Source organism: Notolabrus celidotus, chromosome 19 (assembly GCF_009762535.1).
Source record: "Notolabrus celidotus isolate fNotCel1 chromosome 19, fNotCel1.pri, whole genome shotgun sequence".
Lineage (NCBI taxonomy): Eukaryota > Metazoa > Chordata > Actinopteri > Labriformes > Labridae > Notolabrus > Notolabrus celidotus.
The window spans coordinates 25,756,527-25,766,831 of NC_048290.1; the positions used below are offsets into that span (position 1 = coordinate 25,756,527).

General features: G+C 39.4%; 1 protein-coding gene across 2 annotated transcripts in view; it reads right to left on the reverse strand.

Annotated features, from left to right (window-relative positions):
• exd3 (exonuclease 3'-5' domain containing 3) overlaps positions 1–9,819 on the reverse strand; it is a 56,059-nt gene extending 46,240 nt beyond the window's left edge. Inside the window, exons 1-4 of one of the 2 annotated variants that reach the window (XM_034709334.1) lie at positions 9,732–9,819; positions 7,545–7,604; positions 1,297–1,361; positions 336–497 (exon numbers count right to left, since the gene is read on the reverse strand). In XM_034709334.1, coding sequence (XP_034565225.1) covers positions 336–497; positions 1,297–1,361; positions 7,545–7,572 — 255 coding nt within the window. In that variant the 5' untranslated portion in view covers positions 7,573–7,604; positions 9,732–9,819. Of the gene's footprint in view, positions 1–335; positions 498–1,296; positions 1,362–7,544; positions 7,605–9,430; positions 9,558–9,731 lie in introns of those variants that run through there. The other variant, XM_034709332.1, reaches the window with a different exon arrangement.
• Between the last annotated feature and the right edge of the window lie 486 nt (positions 9,820–10,305).

Sequence of the window (10,305 nt, forward strand, 5' to 3'; positions counted from 1 at the left end):
TGAGTTCTAATATTTCTGAAATATCATAGGTAGGACGTTTTTGTTGATTTGGGTTCCCAGAGCCTTTAAGTGCAATCAAGTGTGTCAAAAATATGGAAAATAAGCCGTCTTATATATAAATGTATATAAATGTAATGCTCTTCAAACAGTCTTACTGTAACAATGAATGTCTGCAGGTGGCACTAGTAGGTGGTAGTATTTTGTAAATTGGGATTGTACATAACCATGTGTATTTAACTGCTGGACAGAAGCACTGAACTGCAGCTCTAAAGATGTTAACAACAGCCTCTGCAGTATAGTTTGGTTAAAGCTTTTTTTTTCTGCGTCTCTCCTACCTGAGGATGTTCCTTGATCCACGTCTGGAATTCCATGAGGATGTGGTGGCCGAGGGTGTGGCTCCGGCCCTTCTGTTTGCCTGGACAGCCCTCCAGGATTGTTAGCAGGGCCTCCAGGGGCTCAGAGAGCTTTGAAAATCCCTGGAGGGCGGCCAAATGTAGCTGAGGGGGGAGAAAAGGACAAGGAGTTACGTGCATTAAAACTAAAATGTCAACAAGGTGAAGATAATGTATAAAACATAGCAGCTTAATTGTCTTTTAAATCTTACTAAGAGGGGGATGCATTCAAAATACATTCTATGTGCGAAACCTGTGTAGCCTATCAGTCATGTTAACGGGCACGCACGCAAACAGTTGTTTCTGTCATTCCATGTTTTGCAATAATTTTAAATAGGTCAGAGTCGTTAGTAATATAAGACGAGCGACAAGTTCATTTTTGTACCAAGCAGACAAAGACTTGTGACACACTTTTTAAAGAATGCAAACTGTGTCCTTAGAAACTTCCTACACGAGAAAATAATATCTGTGTGAGAATGCTTTATGCTGCGTCTTAATTTGCAAAACAGATGTCATCCACTCAATATCCTCCTCACACAGATCTCAAGTTCATTCAGTGCAACGCAAATTCCTTCCTTCCTACTGACAGACACTCTGGTTTCCTCATTAACACACACACACGCATGCACACACGCACATCCAAACATGTCTGTCCATGCTCTCTCTCTCTTTGTGTTCCTTACACACACACACACACACACACACACACACACACACACACACACACACACACACACACACACACACACACACACACACACACACACACACACACACACACACACACACACACACACACACACACAAAACCTCCTTCCCTCTACCTTTTGTAAACACATGCATTCAATATTGCATGTATGGAATATTATGTGGAATCGACACACGCCATGAAAGTGACTCTCACCATTTGCAGGTCTTTCCGGCTCCATGGCTCAAAAAGTTGGTCTCTCAGCACGGCAGGGTCAAGACCTGAATGGGGGATCGAGCACACATAGATGAGGTGGGGTTTCACTCTGACCTTTGACCTCCATCAACCTGTCAAGGCATCAAACCTTTTGGCCCCTTTTCCTCCCCCAATGATAGGCACCTGATAGTTTTTGGGCATTTCTCATTTGCATCAAACGATGATGTCTATTTTCTCTGGTTATAACAATTATCCAGTACTAACACGACTCTTCACTTGATGTTGTGGCGTGTGAATAAGAAGTTAAACATTTGTTCCAAAATGATAATGAAATATGGACTCACGTGTCCTAAATCTGGGCTTCTAGGTAATGTGATATACTGGAAATATTGTTTGTTAAAACAGGCATAGCTGAGTAGCCATAACGTCAAATATTATTTCTTTAACAGGCATGGCAAAGCAGCCATAACATCGGATTAACAGCCGAGGCAGGTTGCGGAGTCGAGGAACCCAGCATTAGCTCTGCATTCCAGCTGATTCGACAGCCAAAATACTCCAGAGACAAGACTCGGGGCAAATTTTTTCGGGAAGGCCAGAGTGCACAAAAGGGCAAAGAAACAAGAGGAGACATAAGTATGCATGTGTTTCACGTTTTTCTGTCCATCTGCCTGTGCGTGTGTTCCACTGAGCCCTCTCCTAAGCTACAGCTTCTTTCTCTGTCGCTCACGCTGTGTGGGCTCCGCCGTAACCTGTCCCCCTCCAAACCTCCCCCCCCTCCCCCCTCCCCCCTCCCCCCTCCTGCTTCCCAGGGCTAGCTTTCCTGTTCTCCTCTCCCTCCCTGCAGCAGCCTCTCTCGATTTTTGTCTCGGATTTCCCCAGGAAAGGGCTATGCGGTGGTCATGGTGTAAAAAATACAACCTTCCTGATGCATAGCCTGGGAAAGCTGACCAGCAGCAGGCCTCTCCCTCTTTCAGTGTTGGCCTCTTTCTTTACTGTATGTCTCCTGGTCTGACACTTTGTCTTCCTCAAACTGCCTTTTAAAAATGAACTTCACCTGCTGCCCAAAACTTGATGTTCATTGTATTTTAAGAATTGTTAGTCGTGTATTGCCAGCATTGTTTTATGTTCAAGCCCATTTAGTACACATTATCTAAATAACAGATGCAGAAATCAGGGCCAAGTGAAAACCAGGGCCAATACAATACAGAGGTTTAAAATAACAAAGTCAATAATAGCAGATCCTTCTTCTTGTATTTCAAATTAGCTCTGACATATAATGCCCTCCCTCCCCTTGACCTCCCTGGAACATGTCTTGATAACAGTGTGAAGCTAATCTTTACCAGAATCTAGAGATGCATGGACGACACTACTGACCAACTTCATCAAATAATGGGCTATCAACTATTGTTAGTGGCAAATGTGTATCTCTTATGACACATTAATTTACTGCTGGCGTGCTAGTATCTCGAACTGCTTATTCTGAGTTTTTTCTCCATCTGGCCACTAGAGGGCGACAGCAGACGTGCGCAAACGTGTGATTTGTTTTAATGGTACAATGGCAGCTGTGTGGACGCATCGCATTGTGTCTGAGACAGATCGGTGACACGCAGTTTGTAAGAAATGTTCGAGTGACATTTTAAGACAAGGAACTTCCAGCAACAGTTTTAATATGTCAGAATTCCTAATTAATAGGAAAAACAGACACAAATAATTAGGGATGCACAGAAAAGTCGGCCACTGAAAATATTCGTCCGAAGTGCATTTTCGTTTTTTGGCCAAAAGACTTTTAGCACCGAAACAACATGGCCGAAACAGAATTTTGTGATGACGGCCAGAACATGCTTGTCTGGATAAGGGCCAACATGTCTGCATCCGGTCTTCCTCTAACTGCAGCACTAAAGCGTCTTCTAAGCAAAGAGGTTGAGACGGACCAAGGAGTGAAAACAATGAAAAGTCTCTTAGAGTCTGTCAGCACATGTTTCACGGAGATCTATTCAGATCCTCTGCACTTCATCGTGACTGTACTTGATCCGCGATATAAAGATCATTACTTGGATGTGGGAATAAAGCAGCGAGCACAAGAAATGATCCAGGCTGCGATGGATGCAGAGAACCTGCTTGGAGACGGAGAAGTGCACAGTGCAGGAGAAGGAGAACATCTCTGAACCAGATGAGGGGCATGCACCCTCATTTTCTGATATGTTCAATGAGATCCTTGATTTTAGTGAGGTTAGTACACAGTCAGAGCCAGAAATGCAATGGTAGGGGAGACCGGGGACAGTTGTAACATTTTTGACATTTCTGTCTATAACTTTGAGCTCCTTTAACCCAGTGTGTTCAAACTGCTATACAAACTAGCTGCAACTAAACTGAGCATGTGCAGAGTGAATCAGGTGATTCCTAACTTGTTCTCTATTGGAGCAAGCGCAAAGTGTCACAAATGACCTGTGTTACAACTGTCCCTGGTCTCCCTACTAATAATTGGCATAATCATTTATTTCGGTGTTTCAGTTTTCGGTTTTCGGCCTTGTTTCCTCATTTTCAGTTTTCGGTTTCTGCCAAGAATTTTCATTTTGGTGCATCCCTACAAAGAATTACTAAAAGGTAATGCAAAGTCATCCGTATCTGTATCAACTAACAGCTTAACTGTGATGTCAAACCTTGGTATTGCTCCTGCTTTTCATGGTTGTTGCATCACTACCAGAGAAGGTTTGAAACTCCCACTGCCAACGTTTATTTTCATGTTTAACCAGGAAAACAAATCAGAGTTTATTCAATAGTTGACTTCTCCTTCTGCCCTTCTCTGAATCACAATCAGTTTACCAGCATTACGTTGATTCCACACACAACAGATTAACATCAGCTACCGAGATTACATGCATGGCTCAACATTTGTTGATGGGTCGATGTCCGTCAACAGGGCAAATATCAGCCAAAGCAATGTTCAAATCAGAGCATACAAACTAAGTTTTTACTTGATGATTTGAGACTCTGTTTGTAGTTCACAAAGAAGCTGCCTTCATTTTGGTAAAATAAGCTTCATTGTTTTATTAAAAAACAGCACAGGCCTTTCAAATAACCATCACTTGGGTATCTCACCATGATGCCACAGCTTTGACAGCTACACTACAGCATACTATGGAAAACCGTCCACAGCATAGCAGCCCGGACATGTAGTAAATGGACTAAGGAGCACAGAAACACTGCTATGGCCCATTGAAAGTCCTTTAATTTCAAGCATTTGAATAGCTTAAGAGTTTCCTTTGCTGTTCTCTGTGCTTCTCTGCTGTTATACACGCCACTCAAGCCCATTCATCCGACGGACGAACACGCGCACGAGCACAGGGACTCACACAAACACAAACACCACAACCCACTCCACTTCAGTCTCACTGTTTGTGTGAGGAGAGGAGAGGACAGGGAGTGAGAGGAGAGGTGAGGAGAGCAGAGCGGAGGAATGTGGAGCATGTAGCTTCTTTACAGTCGTGGCCCCGTCGGTGAATGACAGAGCTGGGGGCTCCCCATTCATTATAACATAATGACCTCCATCATCACAGACAAATAGACACACGGTGCACACACTCATTCACCTCAGGGAAGTGTGATTTATTTCTCTTTCTTTAACTGACACATGATCATTTAGAATAAGAGACTGTGCTACATTTTTACTGCAGAGTTCAAAGTTATAGGGCACAATCCAAACTACCCACTCTTTCCAACTTGTAAAAGTCACACTTAAATTTTGGTTGAATTAAATGGAGATTAAATCCACGGGCAGGTCTAACTAGCTGTTGCCTGGCAGCTGCCAAAATAAAGAAAACACAAAGATCAAGTGTCTAAATGGGGCGTTTGGTGTCACTACAGCCACCAGAACAGCTTCAGTGTGACTTGGCAGAGACCGTGCAAGTGGCTCAAATCCACTGGAAGGATGCCACGACATTCTTCTACAAGTACTTCTCTCCTTTTCTGTTTTGTTGTAGGTGCAGAAAAAAAAACTCTCAACAGGTGCTACTACTGAAGCTTGAAAAAGAGAAGAGTGCAAGCACTAACTGGATATAATGCGTATTTATGCATTGTTTGCAACCTCTCCACAACTGACCCGATACAACTTGGTTTCTATCCAAATGGGCGCTGACACTTGCTCACAGGCTCCACAGAGGAAACAGAGTGATGATGCTGATTCCCTGTACATCTCATGAGCTCATCTCGTCAAGGAAACTAATGATGCATGGAATAATGTATGAAGTAAGGTACAAAATGGAAATGTGACAGACTACGTGGCTTTAAAGCAGCACCATCTTTATTTAAAAAGTATCTTTAAAGAATTACTGTAGCTCAGCAAATTAATGAACAAAACACTTCTGGGATTATAAAAACTAGAATAAGGTGATACATGAAAAGATCTTGTGTATATCATGTTCCTCTACTAGCTTGCCCATAAAAACCTGGTGCAATTTAGTCTGATGCAGCTGGTGGTCTCAGTTTGTTCTGGGGTGGGTTTTTATTTATTTCAATTTTGTTATCTTATTTCATTTATTTATGTATTTATTTTATTTCATTCATTTATGTATTAATTTTATTTCCTTTTTTCATGTATTAATTTACTTTGTGTGTGTGTACATTTATGTATGAATAACCAAACTTAAATTTGTGTGCGGCTTCTTAGCTATTGTACTTGTAACTGCAAATGGTATTACAATGCACACTGTTTGTCATTTTTCTAAAAAAATCAAATAAAAAGATTTGATGGAAATAAAAAAAAAAACCTGGTGCAATTTGTATCTGTGCAATAACATAACTTACTATCCATTCATGAGATAGAAGTGTACATAGTGTATATATCTCTTATATTTACTATATTTTATATTATCTTATGTATCATTCACCTCATAATTAATACTATTATTATCTTATTTTATTTTATTTTATTTACCCATTGGGGAACTATCTATCTATCTATCTATCTATCTATCTATCTATCTATCTATCTATCTATCTATCTATCTATCTATCTATCTATCATCAAGAAGAGCTGCATGTAATCAGTACAGACAAGCTGTATTAGCAAAAACAAAAAGAAAGCACAGGCTGTATCATTACCCATACAACCATAGTTATTTTCCTGTTATAACAAGACTGTGAAGATTAAAAGCAGCTGTTCATTGATAAACCGAACCAGCCAGTAGAATAACACGATATTACACAGATCTTTCTCTACTTCTCCATTAAGTAATCAGGCTGTTGTTGTCAAATCTGTAAAAGTTAAATCAAGTTAAGTTACCTTCATCAGTTCCTGTTCAATATTTTTTTATTATTTAACTATTTATTCTGCTGTTTGTCGGCAGGCAGCAGAGAACACTGAGTTGCCACCACAGTACAGGCAGCTATGAGAGATAGAAGCACACACGTATATTTATACATACAGTAAGTTTCATTGCATCAGTTTAATGATGGAAACTGGTGAGCCCCATGTATTGTCAAAGTGTACGGTTTGGAAAGAAAGACAGAAGCCTTTGTATGAAGTAAAGAGCTGAATGATAGTCTTATTTTTTTTGTTTCTTTATCATTAACATTTTAGATCTGTTTTTGTATTTTCCTGCTTTTCTAGTGATATGTGCATTTAATTTAATTGAAACATAAAAGTTTTTTTTTTCTGTTTGTTTTAAAAAAGGGGGGCTGGGTAAGAACTGAAAATTTTAGAATTAAGCAAAAGTTGTGCTGTAAAATTTTTCTATTGAATTTGAAGTTTGAATGACTTTAACAAAGTTCCCTACTTTTATTAACAATGAAGATCAATTTGAGCCCCTTAGAGCAGAGGGGGGAATCAATGACAACAAAAACAAAACAACATTGGACTGCTCGGATTTTCTCAATCCATGCATCCCCTGTCATGACTTTGTCTAACCCTGACCTGGTGTCAGGCTTTTAAGCTCCGATAGATTGTTTTCAGTCTGCTTCATAACTTGTAAAAGTGTAGAAAACCGCTTGGTAATTACAATATGTCCTGGTCTGTTTTTCTCTAGATGTGACTTGTTTGGATGTGATGTATAATATCCATATCAACAACCCTGCCTTACTGCTGTAAAAAGCCAGCTGATGTGGTCTAATGCAGACAAGAGTCAGAGTGAGTGTTTGTTGAACCTTTTGGACCTGGTTACATGTCATCACACTGCAAACAACCCTGATGTCTGTCGTTTCTTCATTGAATACCAATAATCAAGAGTGTGATGTAAAACTTGAGTACTAACCTGCTGTCTCTGCAGTAGTATGGTTCATTTCTGTCCACAGGACGGTGTGCTGCTGTCAATCTGTCAAGAAAGGCACAAAAAACACAAAACCTTAGGATGCTTTATTTGCAACATATGTAGTTATTTTCATCAAACATTAAAAGCCTTGAGTAATATGCCAGACTAGAAAATGCATTTTCTCTGAAATATGTGATAAGGTGAAAATCAAACTAAAATAAAACAGTAAATAACACATGAAGCAGTTTTAAATATCACCTATAGGAAAACTGTAAACCCGTACCAAATGATTATGAACCAGTTTTGCTGACATTATCATTCCAGCACACACACAGACTTGTGGGAACAGCAGTCTGAGAAAGGGCAAGATGCCAGCTGGCTGTGAGACCAGATTTCAGGCTGAGGATGTTTTTATAGGCCTGATTTCTGGGTATTACTCCCCGTCTTACTGTCTACAGGACCCAGAGGCGGGTTTCATCATTCAGCACTGCCTGAGTGACAGAACTCTCTCAGTGGTTAGAGAAGGGAGAATAAAATATTAGTGACACCTAGAGATGTGCTGATAGCGAACAAGTTGGTCTTTTGAACGGCTCTTTTAAGTGAATGATGAGAACCGATTCACAGTTGGGAACAGTTCATTTGGGAGCCGTTTTTATATGCAGATTGCCCACGCTGCCTTCACGTGTCACCTGCGTGACCCATGAGTCTGAGTTGTCACGCTGCCTTCACGTGAACTACCAATGCCATCTCCCAGTATGAGTTTGTCTTTAATTTTGATCACACTTATTGTCTACACTTTGTTATTGTTTACATTGTTTTGATGTGGATTCAAGTCCAGGAGCTGAGCTCCTGTTTGTAAAGTAGTTCAGGTGTAGAAATACCAGGTGGGGTAGTACAATTTTGCATTCACATTTTAATAATGTCCTAATTTTTATTCTAGTTGTATTTTTAATTTTTTATATACATATATATTTATATGTATTTATTTATTTTTTATATTGTTAAAATGTTCTTGTGTGGAACATTTTACAGTACAGTGGTTTAGCATGGAAGTTATCTGTAGCCTGCATTGTTTTTATAGTTCCACAAAGTTTTTTTGGTGAGGGAAAATTCAAAATAGTGATCTCACTGTCGAAGCATAGGAATATGGCACCATCTCATGGAATGTTTACGATGCCAAATGAAATTATAATCTATATTTCAGAATAATTCCCACCAATAGAGTATATATTTGTGGGATGTGTAAGTTTGAATTATTCTGATCCAAATCTTATCTTATAACTGCTACCAGTGATTGTTTCCTTGATAACAACGAGTTACCTCTGGTTGAATAAAAAATAAATAAATATAACAATGGAAAATAAATAAATATAACAATGAGCCAAAGAGACAGTCTTTTGAACGGCTCCTCAAGATCCGGTTCCCTTCAAAGAGCCAAAAATCCCATCTCGACAGCACTCCCTCAGTGGTTAGAGAAGGGGGAATGCAATAAATGTGACACCTGAGGTCTTTTGTACGATCCTTTATCTCCCCCTAGTGGTAGTAAAATACATCCTACTTCCTTAATAATGGCTATATTCACACTGTCAGCGAACATTAGCTTTCCTGGTCAAAACAAGCACATCCTGTAATGACATTTATGTGTATGTACAGGTTATACTTGCTCTAATGTGTCTGAGCTGCAAATTTACACGCCACTGTATGTGGTTTCCCCACAGACGTCGTACTGGTTTGCTCATGAGTGACTCACTGAGGGCTAGCTCAAACCTTAGTGCTAGCTTGTCATATTGCGCTATGAAACACAGTGGATATCATTTTATAAATATGTCGACAAGCAAAAATAAATATGTAACAAGGTAATGTCAATGTATTGGTGCTGACAGACTCACCACGCGCTTCTTTCTTCCAGTGAGTTACCTTTAAATGAGACTAAATATCTACCTCAGTAAGGAAAACGTTTCCTCTGGTTGATGACTGCACTGTACATTATTATTCGCCCTGCGTAAAGCCTCGTAGGCAGCCATTACTTTAGAGCACTGCACAGTTCTGGGTTTAATAGACATCATTAACTGGCTGTTGTCCCAAAAACATAGTATAATTTGAACATAGAGACATTAAAGAGTGTTTAATATTCAGTGACTGTTTTAAATGTCGTACACCTGATAGAAAGTAATGCCTGTAATACTATACCTGGGGCAAAATAAACCCTGATCAGCTTCTCGATCTTCTACTTGATTTTCAGACGAGGCTGCCATGCAGGCTGAAACTTTACTGCTGCCACCATCTGGCCATTAAACACGGTAAGGATAAAATTGATACACGCTTTAGTTATTAAAAAAGTCTACTTTAATAATTATAGATGATGACATTTGCAGTGAAGTATACATGTGTGGATCATTTTAAGTCCACGTACGAGACAAACACCACTCATCGCCTGATATACCTGGAGTCGAATGGTAAACTTGCATCATTTTTTTTTCGTTATCATTCATCAACTTAAAATGATGCATTCAGTACGAGGAAAGCAAATAGTAGGTTGACATTACAAATTAACATAAAGAACTGTTACTAATATTATTGAGGCCATATCAGTAAATACTTTATTCAGAGTTAGTTGTTAACAGTGATACGGTTTGTTTGCTGAACAATAGCTGTGTTAATTACAGTAGTAATTATAATAAAATAATTTATTCTCCTGAATTTACAAATTTATTCTCCTAAATTCACGAATACTTTTTTTTATTGATGATTATTTTTTAACGTG